The 14,899-nt window shown below is 45.1% G+C and overlaps 1 protein-coding gene across 4 annotated transcripts in view; it reads left to right on the top strand.

Moving 5' to 3' along the window:
• KIF13A (kinesin family member 13A) overlaps positions 1–14,899 on the top strand; it is an 836,323-nt gene that overhangs the window by 334,599 nt on the left and 486,825 nt on the right. For all 4 annotated transcript variants that reach the window (XM_078687977.1, XM_078687975.1, XM_078687976.1 and 1 more), the window contains 2 exons: positions 6,908–7,000; positions 7,115–7,295. In XM_078687977.1, the coding sequence (XP_078544103.1) occupies positions 6,908–7,000; positions 7,115–7,295 (274 nt within the window). The remainder of the gene's footprint in view (positions 1–6,907; positions 7,001–7,114; positions 7,296–14,899) is intronic.

Raw genomic sequence — 14,899 nt, 5'->3', positions numbered from 1 at the left:
TGGAAGTGGTCTGTCCCAAAACCTTCTCTGTTTCTATTGTAAGACGTAGAATTGTTTGACAGCTGCACTTTCATAACCCAGACGTAGATCACGTATCTGATTAAATAGATGATCGCTGACCAACAGAAAGACAGATTTCCTCCGTGGGGATGAAGGGTCCCTATCAGGGATGTGGAGTTCCTAAAGCCCGACGCTCAACAAGACCTTTTCATGTTTTAATGTATCCTTGGGACGGTAGGCCCAACCCCCCTGCAGCACAAACACTTTGGCTCCCAGGTTACACTACCACATTATGGATCAGGGAAGGGCATTGTCTGCAGTTAAGGTAATAGTTGTATCCATATGTTAATGCTGTTTAAACTTGAATTTATGGTTCATTTATACAAGGACTTTATTATTATGGTGAGCGCTCTAAGGAAATTGTGGAAGTTCATACAGCACTACTGACAGTGGTTCCAGTATAAAAATGTGTACACACGTTTGAAAGTTTAACCATATAAGGCTACGTATAATGCTTTCAGGATGCTGTCTGATTAGATGCAAATATATGCAAAAGCTTGAAAGCAAGATTAATGATTATTTCTTTCAAAATAAAATGTTCATTAAAAAAATGCAACTAGGAAAAAACATTTTAACTACTGTGAAATTTTTAGTACAATTTCTTTGAAGCATCGTTTTAGCAATGTGTTGATGCATGCTAGTATTTCCCAAAAATATTCATAATGGAAAAACTGTGTAACCAGTTGCAACAAAGTGATAGGAAACATGAAAATAAACAAGCATTGGCAAAGCCAATAGGTATTACGTTGGTGGTCAGCCTTTTGGTTATGTCAATGCGTGTCTTGTTTTGACATGGGTTTTGTAAAACTTTATTGCAGTGGTGACTGCCGGGCCCTCATTATTATAACAAACATTGGCGGAAGCAAAAATATTTTTGGTCTTAAAAGCAAACATTGCCACTGTAGTTCCCGTCAATAAACCAAACTACTTTGTGTGCCAATATGCTCCTTATGAAAGAGCAGAATGCTGTCACTCACAGTGAAGTCAGCCGAGAGATGGAAAGAAAGAGTATTTTATTAAAAACAAAACCCTAGACCTAAATAGGGGTCCAATTCTTAAAGAAAGTCACAATAGTGCACCCATGGTATATGTCCTTGCAGGAGTGCAGTTTTATGGCTTTCATGAATCCACAAGAATTTACAGTTGTAGGTCAAGAATTGGTACTCCTAGAAATTATTTGTGAACTGCACTTTAGCACTGGTAAATAATAATGTGTAGATTTCCTCATGAGAAAATCTGTTGCGCAGTAACAAGTCCACTTTCTCACCACTTTTTCCCCCACCCTGGAAGAAATTTTACTACTGCCCTTGTCATAAGTAAATTTCTAACCTTCCTCTGTATGGGAAAATATTAGAGACAAGCTGATATAAACCCATAAAATATGCAAGTTAGTAGGTTTGCACAGACTCAAGAGGGCATTCGGGAACTATTGCACACCTCTAGCTCCAGCATGTAGATCTGTGAAAAGGTGGCAAAACAAAGGAATTGCTAGTAGTCAAACCCTACCAAGTATGAGCTCTGGCCTAATCAGAGAGGCTATCATCAGAGCTCTTTTATAATTAGATTGTTTCCATGTCTTGTTGACACACTACTTGGCACCAAAGAGACAAGTGGATTTTGTTACAGGACAAGTAGTTTTATGAAGCAACCTGTCCCATGGACAAATAGATAATGTATTACATTCCACACTCATGGCCCCTATGTCATCCATTGACTGGTTTCCCTGGATGTCTTGCTTATCCAGTCAGCAGCACTGTATGTGGCATTAATGTGCAGTTAGATTACTTTTTAAAATTAGACTGCCTTAAAGCCATAGGAAAGACAGTCATATATGAATTCTGGTCCCCTAGCCTTAATTGCATTTTAACAGGGTTGCCAGAAGCTTCTGCCTATAAAGTGAAAGCCACTGAAAGACTTTAGGGCACTTTGTTTTACCGCTCATTCACCCAAAGGTTTCTTGGCTCTGAGAGCACTTGCAGCAGAGGTGTGATTAATTGTGGGCTTGTCTGAAAAGCCTTGTTTTTTGCTGAGTTCTGAATTACTCATAAGAGGTTGCTGCTCTTATGCTGTCCGTCAGAGAGTTCCAGACTCTGGAAGCCAATACAGCAAAGCTGGTTCCCCCAGACTTTTCCTATTGAATTTGGGAACCTCTAAGAGATTGAGATGTGCTGATCCGAGATTATGCCTAGGGATGTAGTTTGTATTCTGGAAGACACAAAGGCTGCACATATGTGCCCATATCCTTTCTGTTGTTGTCAGGTGAAATAGCCTGGTGGTACAAGCAAATACCACAGAAAACACAAGTGAAAAATAGCAAAAAATGGTTATGCATGTGCCCTAGGATATGGGCTAAATTCTCTTATCAAATGTTTGTCACAGAGGGCGGAGCATTTACTTTGGTGGATTTTTAAAATCTTGCAGCCTGTTTTATACAGGGTTCTATGTGCCTCTTGATTCTTATTAACAGTGATTTCTTTACGTATCATACATAGTGCATTTAGCTGACTGTAAAAGCTTATGATTTTGACAAATGTGGAAACTGAGGTTAATGAGGTTGTTGAACAGTTCACACTAGAAAAGTTAGGACTACATATTAGGACACCAATACTTCAGAATGCAGGACTGAGTCCATCTACACCATCAGACTGTTGGCCCAATTCCTAGCTAGCTCAGTGTGCCTCACCAGAACCCCTAACCGTTCCAGGATAGAATGGGACTTTGGCAACCTCAAACATGGTACACTTATCCTGAGGGATTGTGGAAGCCGATTTTACCCCTTTCATTGCCTACTCATGCCTGCCTTTGGTAAACATAAGAAAAGATACAAAGCAATTTTTCAATACAATTATTGAAACATTCACAATCTTGCACAGTGAGAATAAACTGCAGTTATTAGGCAGCTAAAACAAAGCAAATTAACCAGCATTAGGAACAAACATTGTGAAATGAATAAAAATTCCAACCATGACTGTCTAATTTCTATATGTATATGTACCTACCTATCACTACCCCTACCCTGAGAGCATAGTGGGTGTACTATTTGCCTGATCTCTTAAGTTAGCCTGAGACTCCATACCTGGATGACTTGGTCCGGAGTAGGATAGGCAATCTCTCTCTGCTGGGACTGGATGGAAGATCAGGGTTAGCAGACTTGAATGTCGAACACAGCCGTTGTTCCAGGACCACCATGGCTGGAGTGCCCCTCCCCACATATTCTAATAGCGCGCAATCCGGACTTTATGCCCAACTCAGTCACATCAAGGGCACCCTGGGCTTTCCCATCCCAGCCAGCATTGCACACTTATACTAGGGAGACAGCCGGTCGCACTGGAGGCAATGAACTATGCAGACTGGTACCTTGTCGACCACATGACTGGAGCAGCGAAGCAACTTATCAACTTCAGTTGCAAAAACCTGTCAGCTCCCTCAGTGGTGACTTGGTTCACACAACTATGGCACCCATTAGCTAAGGAACAAATCTCCCATAAATTATCACACACTGACAAAAGATTCCTTCGCCTTTGGCAAGCCCTCATTGACTATATGCTTCAACTTGAAGACTTGTGCTTCATGCCCCCTATGCTCCGAGCTTTCCATTTGTTTGATCAATCATCCACTGCAGTGTAGTGGGGTGTCTTGGAGGTGGGGGGAGTTCCCTCTCTGAGCACCCACTACCTGGGGTGCCCCCATTACGGCTGATCTGAGCAGTCATTGTTATTGTTGGTCATTATAAGCTCTGCGAAATGTAATGTTTATTTAAAACCTAAAATAGAGTAAAAACAAAAAAATTACAAGACATTCCACATACCAGCAAAATTCCTAACTGTGAGGTGTGACCAGCCTACAGCACGCACCCAAGGACTAATCACTCGACTCCCCCCATTGAGGGTGCAATCAGACTCTCAACGGATGACCACCAACAGTTCCCAGCTCGAGGTACAATCGGTAGTTCACCACCGTGGTGGACCCGCTGAGTATTTCCCAGTCAGCCGTCTTGTAGTATCAGAGTCCTCTTAGTCTTGCCCTCTTGCTAAGGTCTCTGTGGACGCAGGGTAGGGCATCCATGAGGTCACTACGACCTCCTATAAAGTTCCCCGTGATGCCACAGTCCTTATAAACTTATCAGGACACTAAGGCAACCCTTACTGAACAAGAAGGCCAGTATCTTCCTGTCTCGGGCTCCCTGCTGGCGTTTCTGCTTAGGGGGAGGGCCCCTAATCGTATGCGAGGATCCCTGCTTTGTAGTGCCCCAGGCCCAGTCACCTGCACTGCTGACCCCCATTCACCATCCTGCAGAAGACCATGGTCGTTGTGAAGGGGGCCAGGAGGGTCCGAGAGGTCGCTATGTCCTGGATCCACTGCTTCTCATGGCCAAAGCGAGCAAGAGGCTGGCAAAGCCCAGAATGGCAGCCATGCTGACCACCGGAGGTCCAGGTACACAGGGCCTCACTGTAGAGGACAGCTGTCCTTGTTGGGCCCCAGACTGGTTTGAGGCAGTGGAGCTAGAAGAGCGGTGGCCTAGTCAGAGTCCCCTCCTCCCAGTTGTCAGTGGCATGTTTAGTGGAGCAGCCCTCAAGATCAGCCTGCATGCAGCTCTGTCCCTCCCCACAGCCACTCCTCACCACCGTGCCCAGGGCAGGGATAACCGCAGTTCTCCTTCCTCCTTCCATTGAGGGGGGTCATCAGAAGGGTGGGTGGCTGGGGCGAGGGGCTCGGGACACCCAGGAGTCTCCGCTCCTCCGTTCAGCCCAGGAGCACATGACAAATTGTTGGCCTGTTCGCCCGCGGAATGGTCGGGCCATACGATGTCGAGGGATAGCGTCACCGCTCTGCTTGGTGGCCTGGATAATGGCGACAGGAGACTGGGCAAATAATCGGGCCCAGTAATACTCTTGCTGGGTACCTGGCCGGAATCTCGAGGCCCCCTGGTTACAGGTCCTCCAAAGGCGATCTGGCCTGTGTTAGGTTGCAGTTGTGCAGGCTTGGAATATGCTAAGAGGCCCACATGAACCTTTTTTACAGGGATCTGCCACCACACCCAACATTGTTTGTTTAAAGCCTGGAATGTTTGCCATGTGGCCTGCTATCAATACTGACTTGTTGGAAAAGGGGGCTATAATGTATCAAAACGATTTACCCATTCTATGGGTAAATGTGATACTACATATTAGCCAAGATTCTTATGAGCAGCCATTTCACTAATCAGTGAAAGAATTAAACACTACCAAAAGATCAAATATGATTTTGATGTTCCCAAATTCTCTACATTGCATAAAACAAGTAGATCAGACCTAAAACATGCTTCGTAGCCCTGCACCTTTAATCCAAACACTCAACAAATGGAAGAAGAAAAAATATTTTAGTGACATCCCTAAACAACAAAACTAAAGCAGAATAATGTTAGACCAAGCTTTCTTGATGCTACCTTGTATAACATAGTTACATTTTGTTGGCCCCTTCAGAAGTAAATGAAAAAGTGACTTATTCTCTCTCACTTTCCTTACTTTTAGTAGCATTTTACTTTGTGGTTGTTCATGTGTTTATGCTTGTTTATATGTTTCAGTGGTCTTTTATTAGTTATTATAGGTTTGAACCAAAAACAGAATAGCCTAAACATAAACCACATAGGGAACTCCTTTGGTTCTACAATAGAGCAACAGTGGTGGTTTGCTTGTTTTTTAATTTGTACTTTTGCAAAATGAAGGATTATGCTTAGAGTAGCATGACTATTAGTGTTTTCACTCACCTATATTTTTTTGTTATTTGGAACCAAATCAGCTTGCAAAATCAAAACCCTAGGTATGAAGGCAGATCATGGTAGCAAAACTGCCATTTGTTTTAATGTAAAGAGTCAGTATCCCACTTTAACAAGCAAATTCAATGCAGGGATCTTGATCATTACGACAAATCACACAAGTGTTACCAGTTGGTGCATAAAGTGACTAACAGAAATGGCCCTTTTGTACATTGCTTTGCAGGCGCTATTACCTATTGTAGCCTCAGTTTGTCTGTTGTATATTGCTGTTCATTGTTTTGTTTTAAGCATGATACATTTCAGTTAGTCACAGCTGCCAATCGGCCAGGGGCATTTCATTGTTAACATCTTTAAGTCTATAGTAAGCATTATAGTCAAACGACTTTTCTACATTAGCCCTCTACATGTTCTCAGTGATCCCATATCTTTTTGGGCCTTAACATTCATATTTTTCCACCCCCATGCAACAGTTAGTTCCCCCTTCAATTCTTCTTTCTCCAGAGGAAGCACTCACACTCCATAATCTGGCTACATTTCATCTGGCTGCCTTCAGACCAATTTTACAAAACTGCCTCCGGTATCTGGCCATGGGTTTTGCATTCCTTATCCCCGGAAAGGAATAGCTTCGCATTTCTCTCTATGGGAATTTATATTCACTTTTTAAAAAAATACATACCCTGGGCTAAGGTGAACATTTCTTTCTTCATTTTTTGTTTCATACAGTCTTAATTTTTGGCCCAGAATGTAGTAAAATAGGTGTTTAGAATAGCTTTGTGTAAGTGGTACTGTAAGCGAAGGCATCTCAGTTTCTAAATTGTACAAAAAGACAAGCACCTTTTAGAAATAAAGGCTGGACTTTTTTATTTCCTCATAATAATGGATTGGAATACAATACCTACAAATCGGCCAAATTACCCTTTCATATACTCACGCACATACACAACCAGAAATAATCACACATACTGACTTGCTAAAAGCCAGACCTATTGTCTTTGTCAATGCTACCATATTGCTTTGAGTTAAAATGCTGCAACAACTTGGAACAAACTTAAATTTTGTTTTGACACTTTTTTTTTTAAATCTTCATTTTAGGGCAAGAAGTTGTGTTCAAGTGCCTCGGGGAAGGAATTCTCGATAATGCCTTTCAGGGATATAATGCATGTATTTTTGCATACGGGCAAACGGGTAAGAGAATGCTTTAATACACCAACCTTGAATGTGAGCATTCACGGTTTCTTTGAAATTCAAAGGTACTGTAAATTTTATCTTCTGACTACTCTCTCCTGGGGTTTCCTGCAGGTTCAGGAAAGTCCTTCTCAATGATGGGTAACGCAGACCAGCCAGGCCTGATTCCGCGGCTCTGCTGTGCTTTGTTTCAGAGGGTCTCCAAAGAAGAGAATGACTCGCAAACCTTCAAAGTGGAAGTATCTTACATGGAAATATATAATGAAAAAGTCAGGGACCTGCTGGACCCCAAGGGGTAAGTGCTCTTTTATGTGTTTTCAATGTAAACTGTAGGAGAAACCAGCATTGGTAAAAACCAGTGGGCCTCGCCTTTGGAACCCAATGGCTTTGCCAATGGTTTAAGTGATGTCTTAAAGCATCCCTGATTCTGTTTAGCATGTCTAAAGATGGAACAAAAAAGCCATCATTTTGTAAGGAAGTTATGTTCTCACACATGCACCCACCTACAAAATGACACAGGCACCTTTTGTCGTTTTATTGATCAATCGGAGAAGCAGGAGGGAGGATGGAGGAAGCAACATAGACAATGAGGGAGAATAACGAAAGAGAGCAACGTGGAGTGCTGGGTTGGAGAGAATCACGCAAGCGAGAGAGGGCAACACTGAGCTAAGGGAAGAGGTACACTGGGGAAAGAGAGGAATATTGGAGAGAGAGGCGCACACAATCAAGACAGCTGGAAAAAAAACACATGCACTCCCATGGAGTGTATGTGTAAAATCAAAAAGAATAACGTAGTTCCCTAAAATTGAGCAGTGGAAGGACACAAGTAAAGAGGGTATGCTTCAGGGTTGTGAAAGGTACAAAATGGACAAGCCAAACCCTCAAATAAGAAACAAGCAAATGCCAACCAGTAGTAAGGAGTGGGCGAACTTTAAGCTCAATATAAGATCTGGTAAGCTGGCAATAGGTTTTTTGCAACCAAACAGCTTCACTGACTGGCAGGCTTGACCTAAAAGAGATTATGGCTGATTGCAGGTTAGGCTCCTTGAGCTTTAGATGCTCATGCTGAAAATGCTTCATTCAAACTGAAGACCGGTTTTATAACCACAGTTTCTTAGTACATGAAAATTAATTGTGTGGTTTTGAGCAAACCGCTTCATACGTTCACTCCTCACACCCAATTGCATCCTTGTTTTTAGCCCTTAATACAAACAGTACTAGCTGACCTGAAGACCTGATATCAAACCTTCTAAAAAAATTAAAAAAAATTCAAGTGCCATAAGTAGTAGTTGAGGCAGAGTTTGGTTTGTTCTTTCTGCATTTGTCACCCCAAGTGGGACGGGTATGCCCAGATGTGGGTCCCCTGCTTTCCATACCACTGGAGTCAAGCTATCCTGGCTGATGAGGGGTGAAACCCTGAAACAGGCCCTAGGATGCTTGTTTCCTGTCCAGGGAGGACCTGGCCTGTCCGTTCGGGCTGAACTGTTCCCATGAGACACAGGGTCAAGACTGTTTGCATATGGCTGGGTTCAAACTGGAATGACCTGGTGAGCAAAAAAAACGATGGATTTAGGCCCAGATTTCTGTACTGGGGTGAATGCATGACATTGTTCTGCATTCTGCCCATCAATTGTTCTTTTTGCATTGGGTCAGCCTCCTTCAACCCTGCGCTTTCACAAGTTTTTCATGATTTTCCAATGTTTGGTTGGGGTATTTATCATGATATTTCATAGAGACTTTTTTATATTTCCAATGACAATACTGGTCCTTTGTCAGAAGTATCGACTCTGCAATATTTAGCTGTACTTGCATTTTAATTTGCCCCTTACAATGCAAACTTCATGTTACTGCTTGTCATACAACTTTTCTTTTATTATACATACTAACAATGTGAACCTTTTATGTACGGGTGCTGGCTACCGGATGATGGGAGCTGGGAAGGGCTGTAAAGAACCATGTAATGCTCGCATCAGATGCTTTGCCTTTTACATTTCTTAGTTCTTCCCCAGCAGCCCGAGTTATTTTTTATTATTTTGTCCTGGAGGAAATGACAATCAGGGTGCATGGCGCGCTCCCGTAATTCCTCTGAAAGTGAAACGAGCCAATTTGCTCCTTTCACTTTCACTGGATCAGTGATTTCAGTGGGGGCAGGTATCATTTGAGAGAGGAGAATTTCCCCTTTCCATTGTCTGTCAGTAGTGGATCCCTTCTTGGTGCTTTCCGCAGGAGGGTGACCACTAAGCTGGGTTCCCCCCACTAGACACTAGGGATAGGATTGGGGCATGGGAGTGGCTTCTCTGGGCATGGGCCCGTGTCCCCCCTCGCCCTGGAAACTTTGGGGGGCAGAAAGCCCACTAAACACCAGGGCTTTTTGAAGGAATAGTATTTTTTTTGTGTGGGGGGGGGAGCGGCCCTTCTGAGCTTGGGCCCGTGCTCCAGACCCTGGGCATCCTAGTCTGTCACCCTGGAGGGAGGTGGATTTGGATGTTTACCCCAGCCTTTCCATTGTCCATAGGGATCAGTAATTTCAGAAAGTAAAACTATTTACTTCTTTCTGATTCGGGACCCTCCTTGTCACTTGAAAGATGTGGAATTACCACAGGAATTCCTACCTCTGATTCCTATGGTAGTTCCTAATGTTCTACCATATCCACTCGGAAATGTCATCATGTGTTACCAAGTGAAATGTCCTGGGTCCATCTGGAGTGCAGTAATCCATGCACCTCCTGTAATTCCTCATTCAACTAGAACTTTTTCTGGCTGATTCAAGAATAAGTGAAACTAAGAACTGAGGCCTTGGTGGTCTTTTACAACAGATGATACCTCTCGTGTGTTGGGTCATTATTCACACCACATTGTCCTTGCGATGGGACATTGACAATTTGCAGTCAAGCGATATGCCTAAGTAATCAAAACTTGAAAATAATTTTTCAATCTGCTTGCCATAAATGTTTCTTTTAAATACACTATTTGGTTAATGACCATGAATTTTGTTGATTTGCATTAATAGCGATTAGTTTGCTTGTGCAATGATTTCAAAGCTCATCAATAGGTGATAACGTTTCTAGATTTGTCCAGTTTGGAGCACAGTGTCATCAGCAAACAATCATTGACTAAGCCAATAGGTCTCTCATTTCTAATGCGAGCTGTTGGCTTTGCCAATGTTTGTCTGTAAACTTTTATTTTAAAAAGTAAAAGAAAAAAACATTTTAAAATACTGAAGGAAAAGCAAACCCATATCTTATGGTATCTCAAAACGGTACATTGAATTAAATGTTTTCAATCTGTGTTGTTTATTTTTCAAATATGTTTCACTCAGACCCGGCAGCAGATATATAATCCTCCAGGAGAAGCGTAATGCTACTTACACCTTCTGTCCCAGACCTTCTGTCTCAGACACCAGCTGACTGAGTGCAGCAGATGGTCCGTCCCCAGGGTCATAAATTCCTTTGTGTTCAAAGCTTGTGCTTTAATGCAATATGTGGAATACAGGACAGAAAACAAAAAAATAGTCTGCTCTTCAACTATACCCAAGCAAAAATATCCATGTTGCTGTGCTTGTACAGACAAGTAGAGAGGAGTGTGGAGCAATATAGCGTGGGGGTGAGAGGGGTTGAAGCAGCATACGAGGGAAAGCACATGCACTCTCATGGAATGCTGAATGAAAACAAAAAAAGAGTTCTGTAAGTGTGAGCAGTGGCAGGATACAAGTCAGCCAATCAAAAGCATTGTAAAGAGGCTTTGCTTCAGACAAACACAAAAAGCCATCAAATAAGAAGCAAGCAAATGACTGGAAGCAAGCAAATGCGTGATAATAAAGCCAACCAGTGAAAAGCAATGTGGGGTGCTGTAAGTCCATGGTAAGGTCAAAATAGGTCTTTGGCAACCAGATAGCTTGCGCAGTCTGGTAGGCTCGAAATAAAAAGGAAGATCACTGTGTTTTTCTTTTCCCAATTTGGGTGTATCTAAATTCTGGTTTGAAAGGTATTTTTTATATGCAGATTAAAAAGTAGCATTTCTTTGCCGATCTCCTACCTCCATTGGGAAGTCGGCAGAGCATTGTCCCTCTTTGCCATACTAATGTTTGCTACTGTAAACAAGCATTTGCAATGCAATAGGGCTCGCATTAGTAAAGTTAGAGGTATTAGTATTGTAAATGACAAATTTTGTATTTATGTTTTTGTTTTGAAAATAGCGAAATTAATAACTGTCATTTACAATGCCAATAGTGTTAACTTTTGCAAACGTGACACCTATAGCATTTATAATGCAATATGTGTTGTATTTACATGACTTAGATGTATTAATATTAAAAATAACAATGGGTTGTATTTTTTTCAATATTTAATACTTAAATAAAAGTTATTGTAATTTATAAAGGCAATAGCTTAAACTTTTGCAAATTACTTTTTGGAAGATTATGTTTAGTGTATTTTATTGTGATGAAAATACAAGAACAGAAGTGAAATAATAACTTTTTTTGTGACATTTGTAATAAAAAGTTTGAAACATTGAGAGAACATATTTGAATCAGTTGTTGTTGAATGGTTGCACAGATTGATGCTGTGGTGGCTCTGAATGATGTTGTGGCGGCGACCAGTGATGCTGTGGCGTTCAGTGATGCTGTGGTAGCGCATAGTGATGTTGTGGTGCCCCTGAGTGATGCAGTGGTGATGCGATGGATAGTGAGGGCGATAGATAGATAGAGGGAGGGCGAGAGATAGAGGCAGGGTGAGAGATAGAGGCAGGGCAAGAGGGCGAGGGATGGCGTGTGGGCGAGGGAGGGAGTGTGGGTGAGGGAGGGAGTGTGGGCGAGGCATGGAGTGTGGGCCGGGGGAGGGATGGAGTGTGGGCCGGGGGAGGGATGGAGTGTGGGGGGGGGAGGGATGGAGTGTGGGGCGGGGGAGGGATGGAGTGTGGGGCGGGAGAGGGATGGAGTGTGGGGCGGGAGAGGGATGGAGTGTGGGGCGGGAGAGGGATGGAGTGTGGGGCGGGAGAGGGATGGAGTGTGGGGCGGGAGAGGGATGGAGTGTGGGGCGGGAGAGGGATGGAGTGTGGGGCGGGGAGGGATGGAGTGTGGGGCGGGGGAGGGATGGAGTGTGGGGTGGGGGAGGGATGGAGTGTGGGGTGGGGGAGGGATGGAGTGTGGGGCGGGGAGGGATGGATGGAGTCGGGGGAATGGATGGATGGATGGAGTGGGGGATGAATGGATGGAGTGGGGGATGAATGGATGGAGTGGGGGATGAATGGATGGAGTGGGGGATGAATGGATGGAGTGGGATGGATGGATGGATGAGTGGGGGGATGGATGGATGGATGAGTGGGGGGATGGATGGATGGAGTGGGATGGATGGAGTGGGGGAATGAATGGATGGATGGAGTGGGGGGAATGGATGGATGGGGTGGGGAGATGGATGGATGGAGTGGGGGGATGGATGGATGGAGTGGGGGAATGGATGGAGTGGGATGGATGGAGTGGGATGGATGGAGTGGGAGGGATGGAGTGGGAGGGATGGAGTGGGAGGGATGGAGTGGGATGGATGGAGTGGGAGGGATGGAGTGGGAGGGATGGAGTGGGAGGGATAGATGGATGGAGTGGGGGGATGGATGGCTGGAGTGGGGGGATGGATGGTTAGAGGGGGGGAATGGGTGGATGAATGGAGTGGGGGAGCCGAAGGCAAGAAAAAACGAGTTCAATCAAGGAAGCAGAAGGCAAGAAAACGAGGGCAATCAGGGGAGCAGAAGGCAAGACAAGAAAACAAGTACAAATCTGGAATACAGCCAATAAAAAAAGTATCTGCTTTCAAGAAAAGTGAATGTTAAAACCGAGGCCAAAATGGAGTGTGGGGCGGGGGAGGAATGGAGTGTGGGGCGGGGGAGGGATGGAGTGTGGGGCGGGGGAGGGATGGAGTGTGGGGCGGGGGAGGGATGGAGTGTGGGGCGGGGGAGGGATGGAGTGTGGGGCAGGGGAGGGATGGAGTGTGGGGCGGGGGAGGGATGGAGTGTGGGGCGGGGAGGGATGGATGGAGTCGGGGGAATGGATGGATGGAGTCGGGGGAATGGATGGATGGAGTGGGATGGATGGATGGAGTGGGAGGGATGGATGGAGTGGGGGGATGGATGGATGGATGGAGTGGGATGGATGGAGTGGGGGATGGATGGATGGAGTGGGGGATGGATGGATGGATGGGGTGGGGGGATGGATGGATGGGGTGGGGGGATGGATGGATGGGGTGGGGGGGTGGATGGATGGAGTGGGGGGATGGATGGATGGAGTTGGAGGGATGGATGGATGGATGGAGTGGGAGGGATGGATGGAGTGGGAGGGATGGATGGATGGATGGAGTGGGAGGGATGGATGGATGGAGTGGGATGGATGATGGGAGGGATGGATGGATGGATGGAGTGGGAGGGATGGATGGAGTGGGAGGGATGGATGGATGGAGTGGGAGGGATGGATGGATGGATGGAGTGGGAGGGATGGATGGATGGAGTGGGATGGATGATGGAGTGGGGGGATGGATGGAGGGGGGGATGGATGGATGGGGTGGGGGGATGGATGGGGTGGGGGGATGGATGGATGGGGTGGGGGGATGGATGGATGGGGTGGGGGGATGGATGGATGGATGGATGGAGTGGGGGGATGGATGGATGGAGTGGGGGGGATGGATGGATGGAGTGGGGGGATGGATGGATGGAGTGGGGGGATGGATGGATGGAGTGGGGGATGGATGGATTGAGTGGGGGATGGATGGATGGATTGAGTGGGGGATGGATGGATGGAGTGGGATGGATGGATGGAGTGGGATGGATGGATGGATGGAGTGGGATGGATGGATGGAGTGGGATGGATGGATGGATGGATGAAGTGGGATGGATGGATGGATGGATGGATGGATGGATGGATGGATGGAGTGGGATGGATGGATGGATGGATGGAGTGGGATGGATGGATGGAGTGGGATGGATGGATGGATGGATGGATGGAGTGGGATGGATGGATGGAGTGGGATGGATGGATTGGGATGGATGGATGGAGTGGGATGGATGGATTGGGATGGATGGATTGGGATGGATGGATTGGGATGGATGGAGTGGGATGGATGGAGTGGGATGGATGGAGTGGGATGGATGGAGTGGGATGGATGGATTGGGATGGATGGAGTGGGATGGATGGATTGGGATGGATGGAGTGGGATGGATGGATGGAGTGAGTGGGGGATGGACGGATGGATGGAGTGGGGGATGGATGGATGGAGTGGGGGGGATGGATGGATGAATGGAGTGGGGGGAGCCAAAGGCAAGAAAAAACGAGTACAATCAGGGAAGCAGAAGGCAAGAAAACGAGGGCAATCAGGGGAGCAGAAGGCAAGACAAGAAAACAAGTACAAATCTGTAATACCGCCAATAAAAAACGTATCTGCTTTCAAGAAAAGTGAATGTTAAAACCGAGGCCAAAACGCACAAGTTTACCAATATTATGCTTCGATATGCATCAATGGAGACCAAAAGAGATCTTCAATATTAATAAAATATGGCCACCACATATAGATTTAAACCTCCATAGTTCAATCACCCTGGTGGCTTAAAAAAAATTCACCTACTAGAAACTGAAGAAAAATCAACTGAAATAAAAAGTAGAAAGTAGCAGATGTCTGAAGGCAAAAGATAAAGCGCTGCCTCCGGCAACTATTGAACAGATGGCAAAAACATCCAGCAGGCGCCCTCTATAATTCACTCCTCTTGAAACCACTCTGAGTAATACATCCGAATGTTTCACTGCAGTGTAGGCATAAGACGTTGCCCAATAATGCAGATCAGCTCAGCAAAGGAAATCTATGCAAAATAAACCGTTACAAAGCAACTTCACACATGTATTGCTAATACAAAGCAAAAGAT

Source organism: Lissotriton helveticus, chromosome 4_1 (assembly GCF_964261635.1).
Source record: "Lissotriton helveticus chromosome 4_1, aLisHel1.1, whole genome shotgun sequence".
NCBI classification, from domain to species: domain Eukaryota; kingdom Metazoa; phylum Chordata; class Amphibia; order Caudata; family Salamandridae; genus Lissotriton; species Lissotriton helveticus.
The sequence above is the reverse complement of the archived record's forward strand: the minus strand, read 5'-3'. Positions and strand labels throughout refer to the sequence as shown.